This window comes from Elaeis guineensis, chromosome 12, assembly GCF_000442705.2.
Source record: "Elaeis guineensis isolate ETL-2024a chromosome 12, EG11, whole genome shotgun sequence".
In the NCBI taxonomy this organism is placed as follows: Eukaryota; Viridiplantae; Streptophyta; class Magnoliopsida; order Arecales; family Arecaceae; genus Elaeis; species Elaeis guineensis.
The window spans coordinates 13,289,440-13,303,869 of NC_026004.2; the positions used below are offsets into that span (position 1 = coordinate 13,289,440).

The 14,430-nt window shown below is 45.2% G+C and overlaps 1 protein-coding gene across 1 annotated transcript; it reads right to left on the minus strand.

The window, feature by feature from the left end:
* Positions 1–1,785: 1,785 nt before the first annotated feature.
* On the minus strand, positions 1,786–9,065 carry LOC105055114 (histone-binding protein MSI1). Its single transcript, XM_010936833.4, has 5 exons — positions 8,268–9,065; positions 7,243–7,395; positions 6,082–6,206; positions 3,642–3,737; positions 1,786–2,274 (listed from the first exon to the last, which is right to left on the minus strand). The coding sequence occupies exons 1-5, from the start codon at positions 8,931–8,933 to the stop codon at positions 2,043–2,045; spliced, it is 1,272 nt and encodes a 423-aa protein (XP_010935135.1). The 5' UTR covers positions 8,934–9,065; the 3' UTR covers positions 1,786–2,042.
* Between the last annotated feature and the right edge of the window lie 5,365 nt (positions 9,066–14,430).

Genomic DNA, 14,430 nt, shown 5'->3' on the forward strand with positions numbered 1-14,430 from the left:
CTATGGAAAGACCGTGGTCGCCTTCTCCTCCTTTATCTTACACCCGCTTTACTCCACCGTCAATCGCAAGTCTTTGGACCCCCGGATTCCGGTGCTTTGCCTCATCCGACGGTCAAAGGAACGATAAAGCGTGAGAGGTAAGCGAAGTGGAATCGGACAGACGTTGACGGAGACTTGTAACTAACGTCAGACATCGGGGACTCGGATTCGCGGTGCATGTGACCTGCCCACGTGCCTATCCGTGAAGCGATACTGTTGGCTTAGTGATCGTCATATTGATGCTCTTCATTGGGCCCATTTGCATCACATGATTTTTTTTTTTTTTTTTTTTTTTAATGGGTAACCTTGCATCACATGATTTAGAAGCCACGATAACAAGGGCATGGATGCCGATTAGATAAGTTGGCAAAACTATCATCAAAGGTATTGGATGACAATTATCTCACTTTGAATCCTTAATTTCATTCATTTCATACTGTACCACCGATTACTTGCTTGGATGATACCGTCTCTTGTCCTTTGGGCAAGAGGTCGGGATTTCGATTCTAGATGGCATTGGTTCTTGTTTTAACCTTTGATTAGCAAAATCCCAGTTTCACAAGTTTTGGCTTATACTCCAGCCTACTAGGATGGAGTATGTACAGATCGCAGGTGGGATCAGCACCCCTTCTTAGTCTCCGAGAAAAGAACAAGAAAAAAGAAATGAAAAGAAAAAGAGAGAGAGAGAGAGAGAGGGGTCGTCATTGATACGTTCATCCATAAATTCATGGACCAAAGCTTAACTATGTTTACGATACGTGACAGTTACTTCCAAAGGAATGATTTTGTCAACATCTTCTCAACAATATAATTCCTATCGACTAAGTATGTCCACCTCTAGGTCTGACCATGTTTCTGCCGCAAAATAGGCTTTTCACTTTTAGGCTTTTTTTTTGGGAGGGGGGTAGAAAGAAAAGAAAGCTATACAACAGCATAAGAAGGTTTACAGAGAGTATAAAACGATAATACAGTAGTTCCAACCCAAAGCAACATGAGTGGAATAAAGCCCACGTACAGGAAAACAAGCATAGAGATAGCTTAAACTCCTAGAAGAGAGCAAATCCTAAAACCCAAGATAAAACAAACCAATAAGATAAAGCAAGGAAGGTCAAACATGAGGTGCATGCTGAATGCATTTTGAACCAATCCACCAGCTGAGGTGATATGAAGTAATGTTGAAATAACATGGCAGCTGATTGCATCTTGAACATCATTCCAACAGTTGTGCGAAGACTAAACAGAAGCAGTAAATCCATAGAACAGGAAGGTATAGAGAAGCTGTTATAAAAAAGGCAAGCTGAATATCTTCTGAATATAAAAACAATGCAATGGGAAAAAGAGCTATCTTGATAGTATGAAAACGCAGTGTGCCAGAAGACCGACCATCCTATTAGAAGAGGTCGTAGAGAATGCCCATTTCATTTCTGTTTCAGAAATAAAACAGGCATATACACAATGAAAATAAAGAAAGATAGGATGCAACCGTGATGCATTCAACTCAGCTTTGGGACATATATTAGCACAGACGAAAGATACACTCCCTTCTAAGTAGAAATCATACATATAACAATTTAAAGAAAGAAGACAATTGAGCAAGCACCCAAGGATATTGCCATCAAAAATGAGTCCAAGGCCATCATTGTTCAGAGAATAATCAGCACCAAAGATTGGGAATAACTCCATGAAATGAAGATTCGGACCCACAGCCGCAGCACACCTTCCCAAAGGGTCGCCAGCAGCAAGGCATAAAAGAAAAAACAAGAAGAAAATGCTGAAAGATTAGAAGTTCTGTATACAGAGTCTACATTCAGTTTTATACCACCACGGCACCACCATCACCAAAAAAAAAAAAAAAAGGAAAAAGCACAAGATGCGTCCGCCAATGATTCTAAACATAGCCAGTCAAGCATGCAAGCATTCATAGCTCAAGGGAAGTCTCCCATACATATGATTGCATGTTGGCATTACTCGGACAGCAATTACAGAAGATTGCACAAAAAAATTTATGCAGCAGCATACAGTTCATCAGCAACTTCTGTGCTATAATCATCTTGATATATGCTCTCCGCCATCTGCCACACCTGGAGAATATTATCCTCCGCCACACTGGCAATGACCCATGGCTCATCAGGGTTCCATGAGAATTCTGAGATCTTCGCAGTGTGGCCTCCGTGAACAAAAAGAAGCTCAGGTGGTCCATCCTCTGAATCTTCTTCTGCCTGCTCATCTCCAACCCTGAGCATGTCACCAAATCAAATTAAATTTTTGGACATTATTGTGAATGATGAGAACTAAAGGTACAAATATAGCATTAACATATAAAATAAATAAACACATGATCCAGGCAAAAAATAAAAGACAGCATAGGATATGAACTTGAAGGACAAACTCAGGCTCCGCTTAAATGGTAGGAAGATAATGATTCGAAAAACAAAAAGGAAAAAGTAGCAGATGCAGTAGCATGCCACCTAATGACAGAATCTGATTATCAACGGGCTTCCATATGATTTTCATAATGTAAATGATAAAATGTTTCCAACATAATTATCAGCCAATTTTGAGGGTAAAAAATTTACATTTGAAGAAAGAAACAAACACAGGCATGCAATCTCATGACATTGTAAAACCAATATTATCTTAAAGACTCTTATTTTATTAAAATTCTCCACATTTTTTCTCCACTGTTTGGCACATTTGATCCAACATGTAAGAGAATATTACTCCACACATCTTAGCTCTGAACTTATACACTTAGTTGAAAGGTAGCTTTGTTCTACCGTCCTATTTTGACAATCTCAGACTTGTTGAGCATTTCTAATTCAAGGTTCTTTCTACAGGTAACTGTTTGGGTAGCATACAAGTTCCTCAAAAGTTAAGAACCAACAAAATACATCCTTTACAGGGTAGATACTTGCATATCTGTAAGGTTTTTCAGAAGCATCCCAGTTCATACGAAAAACAAAGAAAATTATTCATGAATTTGTCCAAACAAAACTTTTTTTTAAAAAAAATGATAAGGTCCTCTATAAATGCATGAAGACAGATGGTAGGTGAATCCCCGGGCATAATTTAGGCTGTCTAGATGTTCTTTACATAGGCCTAATTTATCCCACAACTGACCTACTAAATTTCCATATGCTATTCTATTGTCATCGAAAATCGCCCATTCTCAAGAGAGCAGCTTCTATGGGTGTTCATGTACAAAATATTTTATCCATGTTGATCTATGTCAGGTCCGTCCTCATCAATGAATTAGTTCATGAAAACAAGCTTATGAAAGAGGCCATACTTTATATTTCAAGGCAATCACAAAGTGGTAGAAGTATGAAAAAAGCCAACTAAAAAAGTTCTCTTACATATCCTCTAATGCAGTATCGCATGGATGTTTTTTCTAATGCTTCACCTATTCCTTTTTAACAGTAAATTGTTCTATGATCTAAAAGAAAAATAGCATACTCATAATGCATAAGAATAAATAGAATTTTTTCTATTTTGGTTCTAGTAAGCACCATAGAGATTATTATTCCAGGGATAAAACAAAAAACAAAAGTCAACATCCAGCTTGGTAATGTCATCCGCATGTTGCACTGAATTTTGCATACCTGGAAAGGTCCCAGACCATCAGTCTTTTGTCAGCAGCAGAAGAGGCTAAAACAGTTTCATGTTTAGGGCTCCATTCAACCTGAAGTGCTGGTCCTCTGTAAAAATGAAATAGTTAGATATGCTTATGGAAATCAAATTATCTAAAGATAATATAAAAGCCCATATAACCAAGCATCAAAGTTAGAAATAAGCAGAACATGGCAGCTAATTTTGAAAAGAGGTCAAAGAGACTCTGGTTGGCCTGGATCAATCTTTCTTATATGGAAACACATGGAAATGGCATTCGAGATTGTAGGAAATTGAAAACACAGTATCAAAATACAAGAGTTGAAATTATCCTACCTCAGCTGTCAAAAGGAAAAAAAAACACATTCACTATTTCACAATTTCCCATGCATTTGTAAATAACAAAACCTCGCATGCTGAAAATAAGAAAGCATGCTACTATGAAGGGTAATTAAGGAATCCTTTATGCAATGCTCTTATGCAGACTTGCAGATAGCATATACATGATTGCTAGCAAAATAGAATGACAAAAAAATGAAGACCATGCAGCTTATCATGGTATGTCACAAAATCCAGAATCAAAGATAACCAAAAACCTAATGCTACTTTCAAATAAGCCTCCTCTCATGGTTCTATATGCAATAATAGCAAGTAAATCCTAACAAATATTGAGCCCACTAGAACTCTTAAACATGGCATCTTTAACACCAGTAACCAAGGCAGGCAATTGTGATTTCCTCAAGCCTTATTCTTACATGGGAGAAAAAGAATAACATTGAATATCAAGACGAGCCAGTTTTTGGAGAACTTTTTTTTTTTTCCAAATTTCGTATTGCACCAATAAATTTGCACTCTTTTTGGGTCTAACTAATTTTATATTGTAATTCTTTTACAATATATATATATATATATATATATATATAATCAATATTACAAACCTAACATGCACCAATTCACAAGTCACATAGACCTATAAAAAGTGTCATGTACAAGCAACACACAATGGGGGCTTATCATATATGAAAAAGTAGCAACTGTTTCAAGCACAGGACTAAAAGTCAGTGAGTCGTATAAAGAGCAAAAACTACCCAGGCTCTACATAAGTGGCTATTACCCCTCATTGCCTTGCAACTTCGTCCTCCCATCCTCAATGATATCCTGGCTTCAGCTGATGAACATGTCAGTCAAATCTTTCTGACTCAGGTGCTATTACCTTCCACATGATGGACCAACTACTGCTATTATGATTCCACCAATTTCATTTTTATAACTACATGTCTATATTAATTGTATTTGGTTATTTATATACAATGTTTTTTGCCTAATGAATTCAACATAGTCAGTTCCACATCTTAAAAAAAAAAAAAACAACAAAGCAAAAAAAAAAACAAAAAACAAAAGTAAAAACCCAGCATTCGCCACCCAGCATAGGCAGCTCCAGCTTTGGAAAAATCGATATTAGGAACCATGGTCCACAATATCAGTGCATAACATACCACACTGGACATACCATGCCATTTAGGTACCAAATCAATATATCCCATGTGATACTATTCAAGTACTAAATAGATACCATACCATACAGGTACCATTTGGAAATTGTGGATCCATATCCCTTTTATTCTTTTCACCAATTTGAGATAAGACGTGCATGTTGACTTGCCATACCACTCATGCCATAGATTAGAAACCCCCTAATATAATCCTATGAACTCTTGTCCCCCTATTATAAGTAAAACCGGTATGAAATTTCAACAGCAAGCATAACATAAAACAATTTTCATTTCAACTTCCATGTCCATTTCATGGATCAAATATATAGCATGATAACACCCATTAACCATCATTATCTATATTAGCGTTCTATACAGAAAATTTCCTTGTAGATTTCAGAGTGGTGTACAGGCTTTTTGATCTCACACATGTGATGCTTAGTAAATGCACACTACACATTTAAGCTACTAAATTCACACAACTGAGGCTTGTTGTCTCTCTCTCTCTCTCTCTCTCTCTCTCTCTCTCTCTCTCTCACGCGCGCGCACGCACCCCTTCACCCATATAAATCTGGCATCAGAACCATTAAAACAATGTCCAACATCAATGCAATCTCTTAAATCAGGGGGACATGATTTGCTTCAAAATAGAGGAGTCAAAAAGAAGGGGGGGAAAAGGCTAATTTTAGGCACACAGATATATCCGAGTTCATAATCTTAAACATCGTATGAAATGACTATTACATTCAAATGAAACACTTTGAACATGCACTTCACAATAACACAGGAAATATCTGTAATTAGAGACATCTGAAGAGATGGATTTCCATGACACACATATAAACAAAGAATTCATAATTCATTTAAAAAAAATTGCATCAATCTTGTTACAAAAGCAGGCAATAGATATTGCTCGATGAAAATTGATGAGAACACATACGTGTGACTAGAAAAGGTATGCAAACTTGTTGTCAGCTTCCGTAAATCAAACAGGTTAACTGTTGTGTCTGCAGATGCTGTAGCAAGAATCCACTCATTAAATGGGTTGAAGGACAGAGAGTTAACCTGTGACACTAAGTTTATTAGTACCATTTTTCACTGTTCATTGTGCAAAAGAAATGCAGAACCATACCTAAGGCATTATACTATTGAAAAGAGATAAAATGTTAGTAAAAGTATGAGTGAAGCATGGAAGCCTTCTGACCACTCAAGCATGACCATCCAGTTTAACTGAGGAAACTCATTATTTTTCCACATTTCTTTGGTAACTCACCTTAAGAGCGAAATCACTATACACACTTCAAGAAAGCATCGTAGGCCATTCAAAAATTAATATAACATAAAATATTTAAACAAAAAATTTCACAAATATGCAACATGATATAGCTTTTTTGATGAGTAACCTTGTCCACAGCCCCTTCTTTTCTTCCCTTTTATTTTAATTGATTCCAGGTATTTGGAATCTTGGAGGGTAGTTCCTTGGTTGCACAAGCTTAAACTGCATAGCAATAAGATAGGTTTCCTGCATTCCAAGATATCTTGGTGTGCCAATCTCTTACTCTGGCCAATATCAGGTTAATGTCCAGCATAAAACTTCCTCGAACTTTGACATGCCATATCTTGATCTTCAACGCCAAACCAACCTCATATTCATGGAAAAAGGCTTCTTGCTGTTTGGTATTCGGTAACAATATGGTGGTTTATTGTCCATCAATTCCCAATAAAAAATAAAAATCAGCATATTCTCATGCATTGCCTGTTTTTAACCACATTATCCTCAGATTTGTCCATGATAATTTATGCATGAGTATGACATCATTTCCTACATCTTCATGATAAAGGTATTCAGTTGCCATATTGAGAATCCAGCTCAAAACACACCGTAATTCATAACATATAAAATAGAATTATTTAAAAAAATCCGTGGCTAAATGACAATTATACATGCACAAGTACAATAAATGCATGGTAGGAAACAAAAAAACAACATCCAATTACAAAAAAAAATATATATATATATAGGGGTGTGGGGGGGGGGGGTGAGTGTGTGTGTGTGTGAGAGAGAGAGAGAGAGTAGTATCGACATCTTAAGCTGCTTCACCTCATCTTGGTGAGCTACAATTGAATGTTGTGGCTTTTTTGATGCAGATGAGCGCAAGTCCCAGATCATCAATAGATGATCATCACCAACAGACCCAAATAGATTTTCATTTTTTATGTGCCAAGCAACATCTTCGACAGCAGCTTCATGAGCCTAAAAGAACATAAACAAGTTTAGAAAAGTATTAATTGCACAACTTCTGACTGTCAGAGGAAATAAGTAAAAAGAACAAAAAAAAGGGAATCTAAATTTCACACACTCATACAACTGCAATTTCTAGGCACAGGACAATAAAAAAGACTTTCTTATAAAAAAATAGCAGTAATATAGCAGAAAAAAGAAAGAAAGCGATAAGAGCACTAACCAATAGGTGATATACCAGAGAGATTTCCATATATTCCAGAATGGAAATTCAGCCGGCTTCCTAAAGACTTTTCTAAAATTTAGTTTTCTAATGACAAAACTGAGTGCCACTTTCAGCAAAATGTTTTACAACCCCATATTCTTCTAAATAATTAACAGTTTTTTCCATTGAACAAAACATGCATGCAAAAAAAATGTAAAAGCACCATCTCCCTGCACTTGTATGGTTGGCTTGTTTTGACCATTTATTAGTGATCTGGAGCAAAATATTATATTCAAAAATCAAGACCACCTTTGAAGCCATGGAACTTGTACCAATGTAAAAGCAAGCTCTCACAGGTACTATCTATATGATGATAGATTGCCAAAAAGGTACACATCCCTCCCTCCCTCTCTCTTATTTGGTGGGTAATCTGGAAAGCTGCATGGCAAGTTATTCCGGCATGACCAAACATAATTTTCCCTTTGACAAGCCCACAAAATTTTGCACTCAAACTGTACTAGATAAGCGTTGTAGTTCCAGACATTGCTTGTTCTAGATATGAAGACGCAATTTACTGAGAAGTGTTATTTTTTATTACAAAACTAAATAAAAATCCCAACATTATAAAGCAACCCAAACAACCAGCTATTAAGATACTTTTTTATTTCTGAGAAATTACCTCAAACACATCCTTGGCATCAAGAACCTTCTCTTTCGGCGTCGCACCCACATCCCACAAGCAAATCTTGGAATCATACGACCCGCTTAACAGGTACCCCTCCTTGAGAGAACTCCACGAAACCCCATACCCTTCAGTAGCGTGTCCTCTCAGCACAAGGTCCGGGCCGCCAGTCTCCCCCTCCAGCGGCTTGGGTGGGCGGCGGGCGCAGTCAAAGACGTGCACTTCCGACCCGCATGTCTTGGTGGCCACAAGGGCGGGATTCTGCGGCATGTAGCGCGCCCGGTTAACCTCACCCTCGTGAGGGATCGTCTGGGCGATCTCGACCGACGGGATGGGGACATCAGCGGCAGGAGGAGGGGGAGCGGAGCCCTTACGGGGGGGAGGGAGGGGGAACCGGACGTCGGCGAGCAGGAGGAAGTTGGGGGCTTCGTCAGAGGTGTGGGTACCGAGGATGAGGCGGTGGACGGGGGCGGCGGCGGAGGAGGAGGAGGAAGAAGAGGAGGAGAGGGAGGAGGGGGTGGAGGAAAAGGAGAGCCATTGGACTGTAAGGGAGGGCCATTCGAGGGCGTGGGAGATGACGAGGTCGTAGAGGAAGGGGGTGTTCTTCTTCCAGACCCGGTACTCCTCCGCCGCCATGGCCCGAGCTTCCTCCCCTTCCGCCATTTTGCCTCTTCTTTTTCCTTCGCCCGGGAGCTTGTCTCGTCTCCCGCCAAAAGCCTTGGGATTCTTATGGAACTTGCGCCGCTCGCTCGCTGAAAGCCTTCAGACTCGAGAGGCGCCAATGGGCCTGGGTCGGACCCCCATACGGATGATGTCGTAGGATTTATTTAGCTTACATGCTTGAATATATATATATATATATATATATATATATATATATATATATATATATATATATATATATATATATATATATATATATATATATATATATATGAATATATTTATATATATATATGAATATATTTATATATATATATGAATCAAATTGCAATCGGTCTTTGCCATGACGGATATTAAGCGAACCCGGTCTGGAAGTTTAGATTTTAGATATGCGCTGGTCCGATTTGGGCTAGAATTTGTCTTCATATATGTTGCGGCCAATCTCCTCGTCGCCTGATCATCGGAAACGAGCACCTGCAAAAGAAAGTCCGCATTGACCGGAGGCGGCTCCGACGGGGACCCTCCGATGGTCAAGTCAGAGAGGAGACTAGGCAACAGTGAGAAGAAAACAAGGAGCTCAGCGAGAGAGAGAGAGGGAGAGGGAGAGAGAGAGCAAGCCTGAGAGTTTTCGGAAGAACCCCTAGCACTGTTGCCTTCCCCGATATATATAGTGGAGCGTGGTATGGCGCCGTTATTAATGGCGCGGACAATTGAGAAATTATCAATTCACTGTAGACTGCCAGAGTCACCGTAAAGGTGTCAAATCGCCGTGGGACTGTCAAATCGCTAAGGTTGACCCATACCCTAGGTGGGATAATGCCCCTAGGCGGCAGTGCCGCATGCCGTTGTCAGGACCGACAGTCTCTGACAGAAGTACGGCGATTGGAGGAATCGACCGACTTTGGGTCGGTGGCCAGCCGAGGGGCGTCGGGTAGAGATTCGGATCCCTCCGACGGTCAGTCGGGCACGTCGCGGGAGTCGGGCATCGGACCCCCCGGTGCAGTCGATCGAGAGGGCAGAAAGGGTCTGCCCGACTGACATATCCTCGGTCGGTCGACAGTTATCAATCGGTCGGTCGGTCGGTCGGTCGTGCATGTCCGATTGTAAGTCGGCGTGAGCGGGGTCGGTCGATATTCCCCAACAGTTGCCCCCCTCCACTCCTGAGTTAGACGGCGCGCTGGCCGATGTCTTCGTTTGGGCAGCAGCGTCGGGCGAAAGGGAGTGGATCCTCTGTATGCCAGGTTCCGACCGTACCGTGGGTTGATATGATGCCAGGCATCTCATGAATACCGGACGATTCGCCGGCGTCAGATGTCCAGTCGGTGTCAGACGTCTCGTCGGTGTCAGACGTCCTATCGGTGTAAGGCGTTTCATCCCATCGGGAAGGGAAACCGTCGTTCCCGCCGCCCCTTCGGGGATACGGAACGTCACGGCCTCTGCGCCACGTGGCATGTGACCATTGGGACGGGTCCGTTGGAGCGGATTGAGGTGATGTGGCTCGATCTGAGGATGGGTGCGTCGGGCCGACGGACGGCCCGGATGATGCCACGTGGTGAGATTTGGGGACTCCTCGTTGGTTGTGCCTTCATCTCGACCGTCGGGGGTACTATATATAGAGGGTTGCCCATATTCAGTTTTTACCCTCCCCACACTTTGCTGTCGAGACTCTGCCCGCGTAATCCCTCATCCCAGGTATTCTTCTGCGCTTCCTTTCTTCTTAGGAGTTCCCTCTTCCTCCTCTGAGGGCCACCATCGTCTTCACCGTCTCCTCCTTCTTCACTTTCTGCCATTTGTTTCAGTCCATGGCCAGAACATCTCCACGAGGTGGTCGGTCGGGAGAGCCGACTGACGACCCTCGGTCGACCCCGGAGGTGGAGGCTTCTTCACTTTCGGGGCCGAACATCGATCGGCTCCGGGAGCAATATTGCATCCCGGAGCAGTTTCGGCTATTCGCCCCTGGTGCCAACGATCGGGTTAACAGCCCGCCTGAGGGCCAGGTGGCCTTCTACGTTGAGGACCTCCGGGCCGGCCTTCGCTTCCCGGTTCCGGAGTTCGTCCGAAATGTGCTCGACTATTACAGACTGTGCCCAGCGCAACTCACGCCGAACTCAGTTCGACTAATAGTCAGTTTTGCTCTTCTGTGTCGGCTTTTGCCGACTGATCCTCGGATCTCCCTCTTCCGAGCCTTCTTTGTCCTCCGACCCCACCCTAAAGCCCGAGGGTGGTGGTACTTCAATCCTCGGAAGGGGCTTTCCTTCATCACTGGTCTTCCATCCGTGAATCATCACTGGTCTTCCATCGTCTATTCACGGACGGAAGAACCAGTTCTTCTTCGCATCCTCTTCCACTTCTTGGGGGTTCCCTGTCCGTTGGGGGAACCCCCGAACCGAGCCGAACGAGAACAGTCGGGTGGAAGCTGAGGATCGGGAAGACTTCCACCAGCTGAAGGACATCTCGGTGCCGAAGCAGAGGGAGCTCGTCACCGAGCAGGCCCTGTACGACGCCGGCCTCAGTCCGGTCCCTCGCTTAGGTCGGTCTTTCATTTTTCTTCTCCTTTTTTTTCTTTTTGTTTTTTCTTTACGGTGTTGACTGTTTGTCGTTGTTTGCAGATATGCCGTCGAGATCAAGACTGACGGCAGCCGACGTACGTCAGTACGCCGTTCGAAAGAGGCCGGCACAAGGGGTCGAGCCGTCGCGGCCTCCCAAGAGGCCCCACGTAGCTTCGCCGAGCGAACCGACCGGGTCGGGGGTGGAGCCCGTCATCGCACTGTCGGCGCCGACAGTGCTCGTCGAAGTCCCGTCCGAGGGACCGTCGGGCGAGGGCGCCGCCTCGCCCGGAAGAAGGGCGGCCGATGAGTCGGTCGATGGTGCACCGGCTGCTCAACCGGCAGAGGAGGATCGGGGGGAGGCGCACGAGCCCGAGCGACCCACGCCCGCTGCTGCTGCACCGTCGGTCGAGACTCGATCGGGCTCAAGCTTGCCGTCCACCTCCGACGTCAGGGCCTGGGCGTCCGGCCGAGGGAAGGCCCCTATGGCGTCGGGCGATGAAGGACGGTCGGCCGGCGGTGGAGGATCGACCGACTTCCCACTCCCCGAAGGTGCATCGGGCCTGGCCAACCCTGACTTGGCCAGGAGGTTGTGCCAGGCACTCCTCCTTCCCACCGACATCGAGGCGATGAAGAAGCAGCGTGTCTCCGACATGCTGTCTTCGTTCTACCCGATGATGATCTGGATAAGTTCCTCTCTCCTTCGTTTTCAATATTGTTTTCGTGAGTCTGATTTTCTGACGGTCAGTTTTGCTTTCTGCAGCTGGTCTACAACATATCCGAGCTAGAGGTCGGACACCAGAAGTTCGGCGACATGCGCGCGGCTTGGAGAGACAAGGTCGCGGCTGTTGAAGCCGACAGGGTCATCCTGGTCGACCAGCTGCAACAGTCGGTCGAGCGGGAGGGCCGACTTGAGGGGGAGGTCTCCCGACTTATGGAGGAGGTCTCCCGACTCAAGGGTGCCTTGGCGACATCGGAGTCGGAGCTGCAGTCGAGCCGGGACGACGCGAAGAAGAAGTCCCGGACCGTCCGTCAGCTTCGGCACGAGCGGGACAGCTTCGCCTAGGAGCTGGAGGCCTACCACGAGCAGCTCCGAGTAAGCCTCGAAAATCTTGCTAAGGTCGAGGAAGGCCTGTCCGTTGCCCAGGCTGACGCGGACATCGCGAGGGCAGAAGCGGAGTCGGCGAAGGAGGCCATGGGTCAGGCCGTCGAAAACTTTTGTGACTCGGAAGAGTACCGAGAAGAGCTTCTGGAGAGCGGCTTCCTTTCGTACTGGGTCGGGTATGAGGATGCTCGGGAAGCCATTCGAAGCCTGTACCCGAAGCTTGATCTCAGCAGCATTGTTCTGCCGGAGTCGGAGGCCCCAGCTGCGGAGGAGACGGCCGATCCAGCATCGGAAGGCCTCACCACCAGGGCGGAAGCTGAAGAAGACGCAGGGCAAGCCACCGAAGATCAAGCGGCCCCGACTGCCGAAGCCAGAGCGGGTTCGCCGACCATCCCCGACCGTCATCTAGTGGAGGAGGCCGACTCTGAGGATTAGTCGATTTTTTGTTTTTGTTTTTGCTTCGGCCGGTCATCCTTGTAATCGGGCTTCGGCCCAGTTTGTAAAAGTTGCCTTGATCAAAGTCAAAGTTTTGGACTTAAACTTTTTTCTTCCGCACGTCTTTTTTTTTTCATGTGCTGTGGAATGCATTTGAACACGTAAGTCGCTAACCCATATAGATCAGTTAGGACGTTCGGTAATTCTTGCCGCCATGAAGGTAGATAAAGTTCCGACCTTAGATCGGCCTTTCGATGGCCGAGGGCCTAAGTCGGGCGTCCTTCGCCCGGCCGTGAGTCGGGCGTCCTTCGCCCGGCTGTGAGTCGGGCATCCTTGTCAGGCCGAAAGCCGATCGACCGTCGGGTAAGACTTGGCAGTCGGATCCCTTTCGACACGTTCAGTCAGATGTCGTCCGGTGCGTTTAGTCGGGGAAACGATGATAAGTCGGATCCCGATACCCTTGTGTCGGGTACTTACACTGCGCCACGTGATATACGGTGGTAAGCCGAATATCTTTCGACCAGCTGTAGCCTGGTCGGTGAGTCATGAATGCGACAGTGGTCGCTTCGTGTGATAGACGGTGGTAAGCCGAATATCCTTCGACCGACCGTAGCTCGATCGATAAGTCGCGACGGCGGTCGCGCAGGCGTTAAGCCTTTCTTTGGTCGGAGCTCATTCGGTAAGTTAGCCGATCGTTTGGCCCGAAAGTTCGACCATAGAAGGAGTGTTAACTCCCGTTGCCGGGGGCGGTTCGGCCCTTGTGAACGTCCGATATACCGTCGGCGGCCGAGCCGATAGTCCCATGTGGACATTAAGTCCAAGTCGGGGCGTCGGGACTCGTCCTTTTTGGCGAGCGCCGATCATCAGTCGAAGAGTTAAAACTCCGAATTTTGAAACTGAATTTGTATTCCGAATGAACAAGCACAAAGTTCATTGGTGATACAACTTCAGGTTGTCAACATTCCAGGTCTGGGGAATGGGTTTCCCTTCCAGAGTTTCCAGTCGGTAAGCCCTCGGCCCATAGGTATCTACTACCATGTAGGGCCCTTCCTAGTTCGGAGCTAGCTTTTTCTGGTCCAGAGGCTTCGAGACCTCTGCCTTTCTTAGGACTAGGTCCCCGGGCCTGAAGAGCTTTGGTTTGACCTTGGCGTTGTAATACCGGGCCACTTTCTGTCGGTATGAAGCCATGCGAAGTTGAGCCTCGTCCCGTAGTTCGGGGAGGAGGTCTAGGTCGGCTCTTCGGCAATCAGAGTTGTCCGACTCTTGATACCGCTCGACCCTGGTAGATGGCAGCCCAATCTCGAGTGGTATCATCACCTCCGTCCCATAGGCCAAACTGAAAGGCGACTCTCCGGTCAGAATGCGGGGGGTCGTTCGGTAAGCCCACAGAACGGAGCCCAGCTCGTCGACC